Source organism: Octopus bimaculoides, chromosome 7 (assembly GCF_001194135.2).
Source record: "Octopus bimaculoides isolate UCB-OBI-ISO-001 chromosome 7, ASM119413v2, whole genome shotgun sequence".
Taxonomy (NCBI): Eukaryota; Metazoa; Mollusca; class Cephalopoda; order Octopoda; family Octopodidae; genus Octopus; species Octopus bimaculoides.
Window position 1 is genome coordinate 81,074,518 of NC_068987.1, and position 17,188 is coordinate 81,091,705.

Sequence of the window (17,188 nt, forward strand, 5' to 3'; positions counted from 1 at the left end):
AACCCCCTGCACTGATAGGAACTGTATCGTATGTAGATTTAGCCCACAAACGAACTGCAAAACCAGAAATGTGGTCTATAGTATAAGATGTACAGAGGGACGATGCAGAAATAAGACAATGACATATGTAGGCGAAACAGCAAGGAGCATAGGGGAGCGGGCAAACGAACATTGGAGGGAACTTAAGGAAGGGAAGAACTCATCAGTTCTGTACCAGCACGCTGAGCAAGAACATAGAGGCTCAATCAACAACATAGAAATTAAAATCTTATCTACACATAGCAGTGATGCAGCACTTAGAAAAATTACTGAAGCTACACACATAATAGAAGAGAAACCTAGCCTGAATAGGAAACTAGAATGGAACACACACACACCACTAACAAACCACAAACCACAACATATGACAACATGTTACCCATAAACCAATAATAATATGATCAAAATATAATACAATACATAGATAAACAAATGGAATTAAATACTACATACGTTAACAAAATTTAATTAAACACAAAAAAAACACAAAAAAAACACACAGTAGATAAAAAAACAAACAAACAAACAAACAAAAAAAACACACACACACACATGAAAAAATAGATAAATAAGAACAAATACAAACGAACACGTATTAACAGAGAATATAGGTGATACAGACACTCCCCATACACACATGCACTTACAAAAGACATAGACACATTGAAGGACACGCATGCGTAGACACATACAATAGGAATACAAAATACAAAATGGCTGATAGTTAGCAAGGTGAGACACACATAAGAAAGAAGGAAACAAAGGACCACTGATGAGGTTACAGAAGTGTGACGAAAGAACTCTGGCCGAAATAAGATTAAGATTAATGTAATATAAAGCTGAAGCAAATCAACACCAAATATACAGTGCGTGTGTTTTTATTGGCTAAACTGGCAATATGACCATCCCCAAGTACAACAATATATATATATATATATATATATATATACATCATCGACATCTGATGTCTGTTTTCTATGCTGGCATGGGCTGGACAACTTGAGAAGAACTGGCAATATATATATGGATGGTGGGCTTTTTTCAGTTTCTGTCGACCAGATTCATGCACAAGGCATTGGTTGGCCTGGGGCTATAGTAGAAGACACTTGCCAAAGGTGCTACACCGCGTGACTGAACTGGGAACTACGTGATTGAAAAACAAACTTCTTTTCACACAATTATGCTTGCACCTCTTTGTTAAACTTAATTTAAAACAAGTTTTTATGTAGTGCTTTTGATATGTAATTTTATTTGCTTATATATATTTTATTGCAATGTAGTCACACATATAAAGTTGAGAGTTACCAGATTTCTGTGTACAAAGCCTTTTTGGAACATGTTTATTGGTAATTCTAATTTTATGATTTAAGAAAATACTATCTTTATGTTGTATATATTTTTCTTGTAATTCAAAGTTGCTATGCAACATATAGAGCAGAAGTAATTCTCATGAGAATTTAGCTAGAACTTTAGGGTACACATTTCATTTGTTGTTCTGTAGTTTGGTGTTCTAGTGAAAATATATCTGTCTAGCCCAAGAAATGATTATGCAACATAGAGCTACCAATGAAAGAAACATGAACTTTTCAGTTCAACTACAGCTATCTTGAGTCTTGTTAAAGACAAAAGACAGTGATATTGGAAATGGAAGGAAGGGTCTTTGACTGGAACTGGATATCTAATGGAATGGTGAGAATGTGTGGAACATAAACCTCTTTTCATTTGGCACAACCAGCCACAATAATGGCTTTGATCAGATGGTGCATAAGAATTTTGACAGCTAGTCTTATATTGTTACAGAGTTTTGGTGCAGTCAAGTTTAATAGCACATAATGTTGAAGGTTGTGAAGAATGGCTAGAATAGGCTGAAGAGAACTGAGATATTCTGTTAGACAGTAGGCAGTATTGTTAATGTCAGCTACAGTGTTAAGTAACTTGTACCATCTGGATTGGGCTGTTGAGTGATGGTGGCACTAATATCTTGCACAATATTTTTGGCAACTAGACTGGCATGTTTAGAAAGCCACAAATGGTTTCTATAGTTCCGTGATTCTAAGATAAGCCCTCAGTATCATTTCAAGAGATGTGTTTATAATTGGTTTTTCCAACACTTCTGTAGTCATGCCATACATTTACTGAGTGAGTGAGTACTGTTAGATGAAGAAAGGATACAAAAATCAATTAAACATAACATACCAGAAAATTTACACTTATTGGGAATCAAATGTGTAAATATCATTTAGAGACTAACAAGAGAGAGATTATGATAGATGGGGGGAGAGAAAGATTAAGGTGAAAGACAATGGTAAACTGATGTACTTCATATTAACATACCTCCTCAACTACTTCTCCAGTACAACTATCAGTCTACATCTCTTTTTATTAACTCATCCTTATTTTATTCCAGTGGGTTGTTGAATGTGGGGTTCTTTGTGTTCATGTGTTACAGTGGGTTGCATCTTGACCTCCGTGAGAAATCTTGTAAAGATTTGCTGCAAAATAGAGACTTTGTTTCAATGCAAACAGACATTGACACTTATATGTATATACCAAGTGGGTGCTGAAAAGTTCCTGGCTTTAAGGGTATCATGAAAGGCCTGGTTGGAAGCCCAACCTTCTGAGTTCTTTTACAGGGCTTAGAAAAACTGAAGGATTTCTGCAATGAGTGTGTGGATCTGAGGGTGGAATATGTTCAATAAAATCATAATTAACTGATCCTCCTGTATTGTCTTTTGCCCAAAGCCAGGAACTTTTCAGCACCTTCTTCATATAGTTATAATTATATAGCATAATGTATGTTTGATTCATATTTGTAAATTATATCTGAAGAATGAGTTATATATTTAAATGCATGCACATCCACAAACATACACACACTCTCGTTCACTTTATTAATTTATTACATAAATGCAGAGAAATTTTTTTAATTGGAAATTTTTTTTAAAAAGTAAAAAGGAAAAATTTCAAATTTGTTATATTTTTTGATACATTACAAACTGAAAAAAAAAAAAAAAAACTAGAATAAATTGATTATTATTAAATTATATAAGTATAATTATTTTCAGGTGTGATATTCTAAGAAAAATAGAAAATATCATATTAAAAATTTTGAAGTCACTTGAAAAGGGAATTATGCCTTCACTTGAATACACTAATCATTCTTCATGGGATAATATCAAGCAAGTATTTTCATTATGTATTTTTTAATAAAATATCATTTTCATTTTTTGCAATATTGTTTGTTAATGAAAGCATGAAAAAATTACTTTAAATCCACAGATGATGCAAAATTGATAACCAGAAGTCAAGTTTTTATAATTGCTAAAATTTGAAAGCAGTTTTGATGTTCATTATCTGTTATATATTTTCAGTTTCATTTTTTGAATGAATTCTCTTTCAGTCTCTCTTTCCTAACTCTTTTATAGTTATACATAAATCAATCTACCCACACACATGCTTACCTAGACATATTGGCATTGTCATGATTGCATGGTTAAAATATTTGCTTCTCATCTTCTTGGTTTTGGGTTCAATCTGCTTGTGCAGCACCTTGGGCAAAAGTCTCCTACCATAGCCTTGGGTTAACCAAATTCTTATTTGTAAAATTTGTTTGATTGAGACTGCGGAATCGTTTTAGATGGCCGATTGGCAGATTTAAATCATTGTTCTGTTAAAATCATAACGTGGTCCTTGGATTTGTGAAGCAACATCCAGTCTTTTTCAAGCATTTAGATAAGGTCCCTAATCTGATGATAGCTTCCTCCTTTCCTTCCCTAGCCCTGAATGACCAAAAGATGGTTGTGGCTACTGTCCTTCTTTGACTAAATTGTAAAACAATAATAATTGGTATATAAAACAATAGCTAATTGTAAAGAGTTGGAACTAATACTGCAAGCTGTTTTTTTTCCCAATACGCTAATGATTTTGCTAATGCTCACACACACATGCATGCACACTCAAATAATCCCATACAAAGATACAAATATCATTACATGTTAACCCACATGTCTGCACAGGCACACACATACACAAAATTTATATATGTAAATAAAGTAAATAGTTATCTTGTTAGCTTTAATGAAGATTACTGCAACAGCTTTTTTATGATCAACACATCTATTGACTAACTGAAATCCTGTGTAAGTGACAATTGTATGAACACTTGTGTATTCAATATATTTCAAAGATTGGATAAGATTGAATATTTGAAATACAATCTACTTTACAGGCTTTCACCTGTTTATCATCTTCTGACTTTCTTCAAAAGGTTGATCTTAAGCTATGTCAGAAGGTGAGTATTAAACAGTGGGATTAGACCTGAGCACCTTTTCATTATGAAACAAATTTCATGACCATTTGGCCATGCTTTGTCCTAATCTATTTGTCTGTTTATGCATAGACAAGATTGCAGAAATTAACAATCTGCTTAGTGATAATACTAATTTCTCAGGATTCAGAAAGACAACACTGCTCAATTAAAAGTTAAAATTAAATCAATTTCTGCTTCAAACAAACAATATGATCTCCTTCATTTCTCCACATTGAAAAATTCACTTGAGCATATATTTATGGAACAGTGAAAATGCACTAACAGTACAGTTTTCTCTTCAATAATTTCACAAGCATACACACCAACACATCCGATTGCTAAACAATTACATAACGTTATCAACAATAAACACCAGTGAGATACAGCATATGTTCATCTGATAGGTTCCTGGGGATCTTAAATGGTATAAACCAAATAGGCAATATATCTACCTTACAACTGAAAAGAGGAAAATAGAAATTAATTCTGAGAGAAAATAATATCATTAGATTAGTTGGGAATGGTAATAAGTTTAGTTTTGAATTGTAGTGATGTGCCAAAAGTTATAATCATATGCAACATAACAATAGAAACTTTGAAATATTTTATTAATTAATCATATTTTAGTTTATGATTACAATTGAATGATTATTCAGTATAAACATTTGGTTTTGGCATATCATATGTATATAATTTAAAATAATATATGAACAAATTGAAAACAATTCCTGATTGATTATTTTAATTGTCTGGCTTCAAAAATCAATCAGGCCTGCTTTATCTCTCAAGCACTTACTTCCTCCAAAGAATTTTAATTTCTGTTTAATTAGCTACTGTGGTGAGTTCAAATCAGGCTGAAGCTGACTTAGCCTTATCTACAGTCTGAGTACTGCAAAGATCTACAACATAGTGAATTTCAATCCATTAGATGTAGAACTACTGTGAAACATGGTTACTCTTTTTTTTTTAACAATTTAAATAAACAGTTCACAAGATAAATTGTTGTATGTTTATACTCAATATCAAATGATGATCAATGCATAGAAAGATATGAAATTAATATACTGAAGGAAAGAAGCACTTATTCATGGAAATTAGTTTTATTTTAGAGCACTAAATCAATGTTTTCATTATTTGATCCCAAACTCGCAATGGATGCTCGGTTTTGTTTGCTTTTTTTGTCAAACTGAAACCAATGATATTTTTTATTCATTATGAATAGTCTTATATAATGACTGCAGTTATGTAGTTCAGAAACTAATTTATATTTAGAAAGTTATTTGTAATAATGATTTCTTTTATAATAAGCCTTTCGTTATTCATGTAGGTAAGAGAGCCTTGCAGTTATGATGTTAAAGAAATTAGAAGCTGCTCTGTTTAATATTTTTATAAGTTGTTTACAAAGGAAGTCTGTTTGAACAACTAACAGAAACAGTCATGGATCTCAAGAAATTAGCACTTCTTCAAATATCTATTGTTCTAATACTGAAAATAGGAAAAAGTTTACACTAGGATTTTAGCCAACACTGCATATATAGACAGATATGAACACCTTGCATTATATTCAATATTTTTGTGGACAGGAAAAGTCAAGAAAAAATTCACACTAGTAATTTATAAACATATAAAAAATTGGCTAGGTAAACACTTCACTGAAGTTCCCCAGAGCATTGAGATCATAATGCAATCACATTCAAGACTGCAACTGATAATCATAAAGATGGCTGTAAAAAGTATCTTAAACCTGTGAAGATCATCAACCACTGATTAGCAAAACTATATCTAAAGACTTGAAGAAAATGTGAAATATAGCTATAACACAGGTTGGTCGTTACAAAGATTTGATAGCTTCTTCAGCTCAAAGATTCTAGAAACATTAGATGTAAGCATAGAGGCACCAGTGGTATGCAGGTATATCAAGCATGCTGTAAGTTAAATAGGAAACTACTTCTCTAGCCAAAACAAACAATAGAATAGTAAGAGCAAAGTTAATTTCTGTAGGAAAAAGAATATCTCAAAGGGATAGTCTTTCTTTGCTCTTCATCAGTTTGACACTATAATACCTCTAAATAAAATGCTACACCAGCATGGAAATGATTAGAGGTATTATGGTGATAATTAATGCTACTGTATATGAATGAACGCACGCAATATGCAAGAGTTGAAAAATTACTGGAAATTCTTAAGAGAGATGTAGAATGGTTCAATGAGTTGAATTGCTGTAAGAAGTGAAATAATCTAACCATGTCAGACGCTAGTCTTTCTTTAGGGAGAGGAAGAAAAAGAAAGTGTGTGTGTGTGTTACTGGCAAGGTTGAAAAATTGTACATGAGAAAATGAAATAAAGGAGTGATATGCAGAGGTAGATGTAGAGAAAGAGGTGGGAAAGCCAGTAAGAGATGATGAAGGTAGTATGATTGGAAAGAAAGTAAAGTGTGAGGGAAGAGTGCTCAAAATTTGTAACTTGTTGAAAGTTGAGAGAGGTGTAAAGATCTAGGTCAGGTACTGTGTGCCAAAAGGGCACACAGTAACACAGATACACGTACAGAAGAGAAGAGAAGGGGAAGTGAATGCTAGTGGTAAACAAACAAGAGACTGTAAGGAATCTGTGGTGATGGTCAAAATCATAAAGATGTCCAAGTAGCTGAAGGCTGAAATAATAAACAGAACAGTAATCAAGCACACTGACTAATAAAATTTGAATATATGCCACAAAATGTATATAATAATATGCATAATGAATGTATAAAACTGAATGTGTATGACCAAGTTGTACATAGACGTACATTGTATACCACGATGCAAATAGTGGCCATACACAAATGAAAACAGTTTTTGAGGTGGGATGAGCTAAAAGTGAAAGAGATTCAAAAAGTTGAAGCATGTACATAGGCTCTCTGGGGAAGAGGTTTCCCTTGTATTATTTACTGTGGGTGTGAGCAGAAATTTGCGTACAAATTTTATTTCTCTTTGCTAAGTAAATGTGCATCCATGCAGGTAACTATCTTCAGTTAAAAGAAATGTGATTTCATTTTGAAACCTTATCTGCACATATTTTGCCTTTATATGTTAGTTGTAAAATGCATGTGCATGCAAAAATGTATAGCTTAGAAGAATTAGGCAAAGACTCTGTGAGTTAAAAATGGGACAAAATAAATGTACCAAGGCTACTTTGAAGAGTGGATGACTCATAAAAATCAATATCTTTTTTGATGCTGCAATAAAAGAATTAGTCTGAAGAAAAATACTTAAGAATCAGTAAATTAAATAAAATACAACACACATAAGTAAAATCATATGTCAGGAAAGAATTTAAATGTTTTAGATTAATACTTGAGTGAACTAATTGTTGAAAATATGATCTTAGGTGTCCAACTTTGTAGTTGTTCCAATCATATGCTATAATTATTTTATATTCAAACAGAAATTAAGTAAATTTGTACAAATAGACAGATAAAGCAAGAAAAAATAATTACAGTATTTAAGCTACATCACATACAGTATTTAAAATAATTCAGACAGAATATATTTAACACAAGCACATGATTGTAGAGGTCATCTGCAGTAGAAAAATATTGTAAAATAACTACTGTGGGATTACAAGAATATCTAATAGAGAATCAATGCAACCAATACAAATATCTATAAATGTGTTTGGAACATATTTTGTCTTTAGAGAGGCCAATGGGTATAAAAAAGAAATGTATCAGACAGCATTAAAACAACAAAGGAATCTATAAAAAAAACAATAAAAATATTTGGGAAAAAAGAGAGAAACTTTTAGTATAAAATGTTATGTGGTAGAAACTAGAAAATTTCTTATACAAGGATCCACTTTATTATGAAAACTCTGGTTATGGAATTCCATATTTAAGGTCATTGTAAAGTAAGATCGAATTTTGAGATGTGGCTGATGATTGTGTCGTTATGGAAGCTAGAGTAAGGTAAACTTAAAAAAAAAAATTAAGTCGTGATGTGTGTATAAAAAAGATACATTATTTTTTAGAAATACTGTTTGATCTGGATTGTGTGTCTGTTGCTGCTGCTGTGCAGATTTTCTGTTTATTGTTGTTGCTGCTGGATTTAACTTTTACAAATGTACAGTATAGTGTGTTACCCTTCTTCAAGGTGACATGAAAACAGTCATCAGGTGGAAGTGAAGGCAAAAAGGAGAAGGGATTATGTTAATGTTTTAAAATGGTTCGATGTGTGAGAGAAACTCAGCCACATTGCATTTGTGACACAAAAGACAAAATTAGCGATGATTTCATGCAGATACTTCAGTAACTATCTAACCATTGTTTTCTCATAGGCATGATGTAGTTCTTAACATGGAATGGCTCCTGAATGTGTGGGTAAATGATCAGGCAGGATGTAATTTGCTGATAAGCAAATGAAAGCTAAAAATATTTTTCTTGTTTATTCCTTAATGTATTCCTCTTAATTTTTTTTATTTATACTATGTTGTATGCGTTTAAAATAGTTATTTTCATGCATAAAAATGGTTTTATTTTATACTTTGTTTTTTTTCTGAAAAATGTTTTGTGGATGCACATCTAAAACTATAATATGGAAGTCAATGAGAAGATAGGTTTTGCATTACAAAATTTGCCAAAACCAAATGCATATACAGGCATGACAAATTTACTAGATGCATGCTTTGGAAATTCTCCTGACTGATGACATAAATTACAAAATGTCTTTGAAAGTGTACATGAAACCATGTTCTGGGGCATGCCAAGTATAACTTCAAAATTTTCTTGCCAAACACAAGCAAGTGAGATTGGTGTTTTCTAGATACACCTGTTCCACTATACTACAATATATCACAAGAGGAATTGTTGAAATTTTCTAAATACAGAGGTCTGAAAATAACTATCCTGAATGTGGGAAATGCAAAAAGAAAATAATTCTATGGTGCTAGATATGCTATGATTGATATAAAGATTAATAAATATATAACCAAAATTGTTCTCATTCATACATGAAAAAGAAATACCCCAGATAATAGAAATTATCAATGCAATAGAAATTATGCATTCAGTATAGACACAAATGTTACATACAGCCATGTTATGCATATACGAACCACAGAATATGTATACTTAATAATGCATTGAAAGTGCACAGTATATGAGATGATACTTTATGTAAAACAGCAAATTCTTATATAGACACAAAGCCAGAAAATTGGGGATCAAAAGATTAGATTATCAAATCAGCCTAGTTCTTGACTGCCTTTCAAAGTAGATTGGATAAAATACCAGTTTCCCCTCAACAGGTTTTGAACTCAGAATATAAAAATCTGCTCCTGAATACTTCTAGAATGTCTTGTGAATGAAATTGGTAGATGAAAACTATGAAAGCCTGTTGTGTGTGTCTTCCAATTTGTGCCTTGACATTGCTTATGCACTGGGTAAAACAATGCCGTTGCATAGACATTATCATTGTTTGTCTGCCATAAAAATATGTTTAGCCGTTGAACAGTTTGTCATTCAAAGCAGCAGAGGAATAAATATCTTACTAGGAAACAAAGGTTAGTAACAGGGAGGATGTCCAGCTCAAAAAGTCTTGTCTATCCCATGTCAGTTTGAGAAAAGTGGACATAAACATGATGATGATGATATATTACTAATCAAGATGACTGTTTTAATGTTAGTATTTATTTTAATGTTACTGATGGATAATAGTCAAAATAAAAGCTTGTAGTATTTAAAATCAGAATGTAATTATTTGAAAGTAAGTATTATAACTCATTTAGTCTTACCACTTTACCATTGTTGCTAATTTTCATTGTCGGAAGCTGATTTTTACTAATATTCTTATCCATAGGAAAGAAGAATCTTGTAAAATTTACCATTTGTGACTGTCTGTTTCTCTAAAGAAATATATAATATAATCAAGAGAAAGGGTATGCAGGACAATAATAATAATTTACTTGGATTCTTCTGTTTTCCCAGCATTTAGTGCCTGGTGTCTTCTAGTTTGCAAGATCTATTGATAAATGAATAAGAATGCTATTTAGATATTGAGAGCTGATCAAATTTTAATGGTCACCATTAAAACATTTTAGAACTAAAAATATCAACGATGTTTTTAAGTCAAAATCATTGATGTCAAAAGCCACTTTTTGCTTATTTTCATACTATAAAGTAAATTTTGCAAAATTCAGCTTATTTCAAAGTTAAGCATTTTTTTTCCATTATTTTTGATGCCAAACTATTTTTTGCAACTATCTTCAATGTTAATACTATATACCCAAAGTCAATAGAGACTACTTGTTCACATTTCTTATTTTCTTTAAATCTCTTATCTTATTTGAATGTTTTACAATTCACTTATTTTGTCATTTAAATTGTTTGTTCTTGCATAGTTTGTATAGATGAAATAACTAATTTTGCCAAGGAAGTATTTTCTTGTAAAAATTAGCAATTAATTATGACTATAAAGCAAGGAAATTTTGGCATTGTTGCTAAAGATATGATGTTTTAAATATAATGTATTAAAATTTTCTTGATGTTTCACCCTTCTTTTCAATGCTTTTAGTTACTTTTGTGTCACATAGATAGTTTGAAGCATAGAGTATTTGAATAATGAAGAAATTTTTTGGTTTTTTTTTGTTAAAAAAAATTGCTGCCACATATGTATATGACGTTTTCTTAATTTTATATCTGAAAAGAAGAATGGATGTTACCTTAGGTTAGTGAATAAATTTTATTTATGAGAAAATCACCTAGATTTATCATCCATTGATTTGTGAGAAATCATATGGTTGTTAACTTATTGAATGTCAGATGTGTAGCTATTCCAATTCTAACAATGACTTTAAGGTTGATGAAAGTACAATAATTTGATTGCTGATAATGTTACCTTGCAAAATATTTTGTTTCACATGTATGGACACACACACACACATAAAGAGAGGGAATGTCTGTGAGGTTAACAATCTGATTTTTTTTTATTATAAATCATTGATAGTGCTTTAACATGCTTTTCTCTGTGCTTGTATGTGTTGGATAGGGCAGCTGTAGACCATTACCACTCATCTTGGTCTTTCGTCATCTTGTCTGGAAGGCTCAGTTCCTCAGATTGACTATCATTGCTTATTTCTTGCTTTTCTTTGCTACAATTTCATTCTATCGTGAACACCTAACACCTTTTCATTTAGTACTCACCAGCTAATAGCGTATATTGGTCTCTCCTTCATACATTTGCCAAAGCTGGGTGTATAATATTAACTTGCATGAAAATCAGAGCACAAATGAACTAAGATAGAAACTAAGCTTCTAACTGATAACTCTCCTGTGTATTTGTGCCTTTGAAGTGTTAGTCTCTCCTCTATCATCTGGCAGTAAATTTGTTGTGTACATGTTGGTTGCACAAAATAACAACAAAATGTTCTTACTCGTTCTTTTTCTATATATTGAGCAAAAGCCATATTGCAAATGGTGCTGGGTTTTGTAATGGTATATGTCATGGTATATGTCATCTTCTACTTAAGTTATTGTTACTTAAGTTACTATTAAAGAAGACAAGATATATTACCAGTTGGAATGGATGATCATAGTTTCTGTGTTATAATAAGTAGCAGATAATATTTATATGGAACACTATGAAAATTTAACTCTAAGAGATCTGAAAAGTGCAAAACTAACCAACAATTTTGCTCAGGTATGTGGATGATACCTTAATTCTGTAGAAGCATCAAAACTATGTCCATGTCATACTGAATAATATGACTGCATATAAATCTATACTACAGAAAAGGAAAATAATAGAAGTACTTTGCTGTACATAGAAGTTGCTATCAAATCATTTATGTATCAAAAGCTAACATCCATTCAATTCAATATAAATTATGAGCTCAACCACTATTATAGTGTTGGGAAAGTTATTGCTATGGTCTGGCTGAGAATTAAAAGTATAACTTCAATATATAATATTCAATGTAACATTAAATCAATTTTCAGGATGAACACTGCAATCTGCAGTTCTTTAAACAGAGTTAAATCTACTCAAATGCAGGAAGAATTGAAATCATTGCATATATAACATGCCAATCAATTGTGGTTGGGTCTACAAAAGGAAAACAGGAAAACACATAAATATTAGAATCATAGAATATCAAAAAGCCAGTAGAAAGTATAGAAAATAGAAGGTAGTGTTAGAGTATGAAGAATTTAATCTGAGAATCTAATCTGTAAAATTAGTGCCATTGTATCCTAATGTAGCTGCTAGCAATGAAAAATGAGTTTAAATAGCTCTTAAATTGTCATGTATTTGTCCTATTTATCTATGGTGTAGTAGATTGAATCTTGTGTAAAATAAAAGTTCATGGAGATGAATATAAATATTATAAATATGACACCTGATGATAAGAGATCAAATCATTTAACTTGCAGTAGTTAACATAAGATGAAAATCCGAGATTAACAGTCTGAGAAAAATAATTCTGTCAGTATTAATAACTTAAAACATCTAATTTTCATTTTGAGTTTAAGTTTTTACTTAAAATTCATATACATCAAAACTGTGTTTTCATATGTGAAGAAGTGAAATTGTTTTATAAAGAAAATATGTCGTTTCTGGAGACTTGCCTTACCAGGAAAATAAAATCAATATTAAAATGCTGTATATTGATATATTGGCAGATAAGCATTGGCAATTGTAGCAACAGAAAAATCAGTAAAGCATAACTCCATACTTCTATACTTTATGCATATATGTTTATATTAGTAGTAGTGACGATATTAGTAGTTGTACTCTGAGTTTTGCAGATCCAGTTATCATCTTATTAGTGATAGTGTATCCTAATATGGCTGCTAGTAACAAAAATGGGTTTAAATATCACTTAAATTGCCATACATTTGTACTATTTAACTTTGCTTTAATAGATTAAAGCTTGTGTGAAATAAAAGATCATGGAAACATGTAAATGTGACAAATCTGACAAAAGGCTTTTTCTCTATTGCCATTTACCAATAATCTTTTGACAATTTTATACTAAAGTTGTCATTAAGAATGACTTTGACATTGTACCATGGAAACATTTTCAGTATTGTTAACATTTGGTATCTATCACTATTCCTTTGAATTATGAGCTCTCTTTTTCTATGTACCTTTATGGAATGTGTTAATTAGGCTCTTTCTAATCTTTATCAACCTATTCAGATGATCTGAGTTTTGTCATCTCACATATTATGTATCTTGACATCAATGGCCAACATACGGTTGAAGAATTTACATTCAGTATATAGTTTCAACACTTTTTCTAATGTTAAGTTCACACACTTGTTACATTATTTCATTCTGGTGTGCACACATTCTTCAAAACATCCTATAATGTGATCATGACAACTTAGTCTTATTCAACTGACATAAAACATTTCATTCTTAATTAACATTTAATGAAAACCAGCAAACTCTTTTTAAATACTAGCTCTTATAAGATTGAGGATATGATGACTGCATATTTTTCACATTAAAAATTTTATTGCAATGACTGGGCTTCCTTTCCTATGTTACAAAGTCTATCTTGAAAAAATTAGGATACATTCTACATTACAGTACATTACAGCTTTCACAAGATTAAGAATTCCTTCCATTACCCACATTAAAAAGAAAAGCAAAAAAAAAAAAACGTAAAACATTTAACAAGCAAACTCTCACAGTAACCCTTTTCAAACATTAGTTCAGTGCATTCACCAAGAAATGAGCTGTTCTGTCTCTTTTTAAAATCTGATACTTCAGCTGTCTTGGCTTTGTAAAACATGCTGACTGTATTAATATCTATATTTAAACACACTTGTTGCAGCTGCCCCGTCTATTATTCACTGTCTTACACAATCCAGTTCTTTTCAAAACATTATGCTTGCTCCTTTTAATTCAGGACTGTATCACTTTCATACATTTTCTTGTTTCCTTTCAAACAAAATGTGCAAGAATTCAAACTGAATATTACTTGCATTACCACCTTTTACCCCTTGTTGCTAATTTTCCTCAACTTAAAAGAGGTTAATATTCCTTAGTTTAGAAGATGCTGGAACCGTCCCCTTTATCTAATATGATTAAAAAACATACAATTCATGAATGTACCATATTCTAAGATGTTCAAATCACTCATTAAATTTCACACACACACACACACACATACAAACACACTATCTCTCTCTCTCTGTCACTCATGCACATAGACACTCTCTCTTTCCTATACATGTGTGCATGTGTTTTATATATATATATAGTAAACTATGAAAACTGTTACAGTAATGCATATGAGTGAATGTATAGAGATATGTATGTGTGTGTGTGTGTGTGTGTGTGTGTGTGTGTGTGTGTGTATGAACACACACACGTATGAAACCATGACACTGGAATATGATGTAAGCAAACTCTTTAAACTGTTCAACCAATGCCAGTATAGAGAATGGACACTAAAAAGTGATGATATATATATCTGCTTATATGTATTTATGCATGTGTGTGTGTGTATATATGTAGGTATACACACATATATATGCACATACGTATATACGTATATATACAATGCATACATGAATATACACGTCATCATCATCCTTGTTTAACATCCACTTTCCATGCTGGCATGGGTTGGACAGTTTAACTGAGGACTGGCAAGCCAAGCGGCTGCACCAAGCTCCAATCTGATCTGGCAAGGTTTCTACAGCTGGATGCCCCTCCTAACACCAACAACTCTGAGTGTGTAGTGGGTGCTCTTTTATGTGCCACCGGCATAGGAGCCAGAGATGTGACACTGGCATCAACCATAATATACTTATCAACATATAAATAATTATATTTATACACGCACACACACACACACATACACACACACACACACACACACACACACACACGTATATATACATGTGTGTGTGTCTGTATATATAGAATGTATATACAGGATGTGGTGAATAAACTGTCACCTAAATTACGCAAAAATGAAAATAACACTGACATCTCATTTTAACAGATATATTTACAAAAATTACATAAAAATATCTTGAAATACTAAAGTGTAAATTTATTCAATAAAATCGACATTGGCTTCAACCATGGCTTCCAGACAACTTTGGAATCTCTTGCAACTCTTCTGGACAGTCTCCTTGTTTAAGTTGGTGAATGCTGCCATAACCCTTGCCTTCAGGTCATCTTTGGTGGTACAAGGAATTTTGTTGGTCTCTTACTCAACTGTGCCCCACACATAATAATCAAGGGAGTTGCAGTCTGAGGAGTTAGGTGGCCAGATATTTGGGGTGGGGTGGGGTGGGGTGGTTTCAGAAATTGCTTGACAGCCATGACTAGGTTCTGCTTGTGTAGCATGGTGCAGAGTCCAGTTGTCAGACATAGGGTCTTCCAGGATACCCTCTTCACCCAGGGCAGCACTACCTCCCCCAGGCACTTGATGTTGAGTTTGAGGCTGTGTGGGAAGATGAATGGAGGCATAAAATCGCCATCATTAGTGATCACTCCAAACATCATGATATTGACTGGTGTTTGATTTTTATCACTATCAGTACATGTCCTCAGACTGACATCCAAACACTCTGAAATGTTCATATAGGAGCTTCCAGCATGAATGCCATACAGTACAACAAATTGATTGACCAGACCTCTGACTCCCAAGACATTGTCAGTTACCCTATTAAGTTTCTCAACTCATTGGAGCCAGCAGGGCTTTCACCTCACATTCTTAGGAAAAAGGTTGGATGCCCAAATATGCTAATCAGAAACTTGCTTCCACCTAAATAGTGCAATGGGACTTGCTTAGTAATCAAGTACTCTGGTGCCCCACTTGATTGAAGCCACCATTGCTACAGGGTGTGGGAGGGGTGAAAATGTTTTCATTTCAAGGATGCAGCTTTATCCCTTGGGGTCAGACATGCCGTTTAGCTTCCGCAAATTGCAGTTTCCGGTGAGACCATGCTTCACCATGTCCATCAACAAATCACAAGGCCAAACACTATTGGCAGCAGGCATCCATTTGGGGTTTTCCATTCACTCAGGATAGAAAATTGATAAACTGATTCCTTATAGGATTTACCACTAAAATTGGCTGCATCCCATTTTCAACCATAACTTTTACCAATTTTGACATATTTTGCTCCAACTTGATACCAGCATTACTTAGGACTCATGGGATCTTTGAATGCTTTAAGTTCTCAGAAAAAAAAAACAATCGATGAGTAGAAATAATCGATAAACTGATTCCTTATGGGATTTCCCAATCAAATTTCCTGCAACCCATTTTCAGCCAAACGTTTACCAATTTCAACAGATTTCACTCAAATTTGATGTCAGTGTCACTTATTTTGGTTTGAAATAAAGTGCTTCATCACTTAATAATCCTAACTTAATTCTGGGCAATGCTGGGCTATACTGCTAGTTGGGCAATAAATTGCACTTGCGAAGTCCTGTCGAGGCAAGTGAAATCATTGTCATGGCCAATGACAGTACCACCTGATGGCACCCGTGCCAGTGGTATGTTAAAGGTACCATTCCAGCATGATCATTGCCAGACTGGTTCCCATTCCAGTTGCACATAAAAAGTACCATTCAAGCGTGACTGTTGCCAATGTTGCCTGACTGGCTCCTGTAAAAAGCACCATTTCCGCGAGGTTGATACTAGTTCCGCCTGACTGACCCTCTTGCAGGTGGCATGTAAAAATCACCGACTACACTCTCAGAGTTGGCTTTAGGAAGGGCATCCAGCTATAGAAATTTTGCCAGATCAGATTGGGGCCTGGTACAGACTTCTGGCTTGCCAGCCTTCACTCAAACCATCCAACCCATGCCAGCATGGAAAGCAGACGTTAAACGA

General features: G+C 32.8%; 1 protein-coding gene across 4 annotated transcripts in view; it reads left to right on the forward strand.

The window, feature by feature from the left end:
* The window catches only part of LOC106872053 (meiotic recombination protein SPO11-like), an 809,808-nt gene that overhangs the window by 17,973 nt on the left and 774,647 nt on the right, over nucleotides 1-17,188 (forward strand). For all 4 annotated transcript variants that reach the window (XR_008264640.1, XR_008264641.1, XM_052969772.1 and 1 more), the window contains exon 2: nucleotides 3,105-3,218. Coding sequence is in view for 2 of the 4 variants with exons in the window: in XM_052969772.1 (XP_052825732.1) it covers nucleotides 3,105-3,218 (114 nt within the window). In the remaining 2 variants the exon portion in view is untranslated. The remainder of the gene's footprint in view (nucleotides 1-3,104; nucleotides 3,219-17,188) is intronic.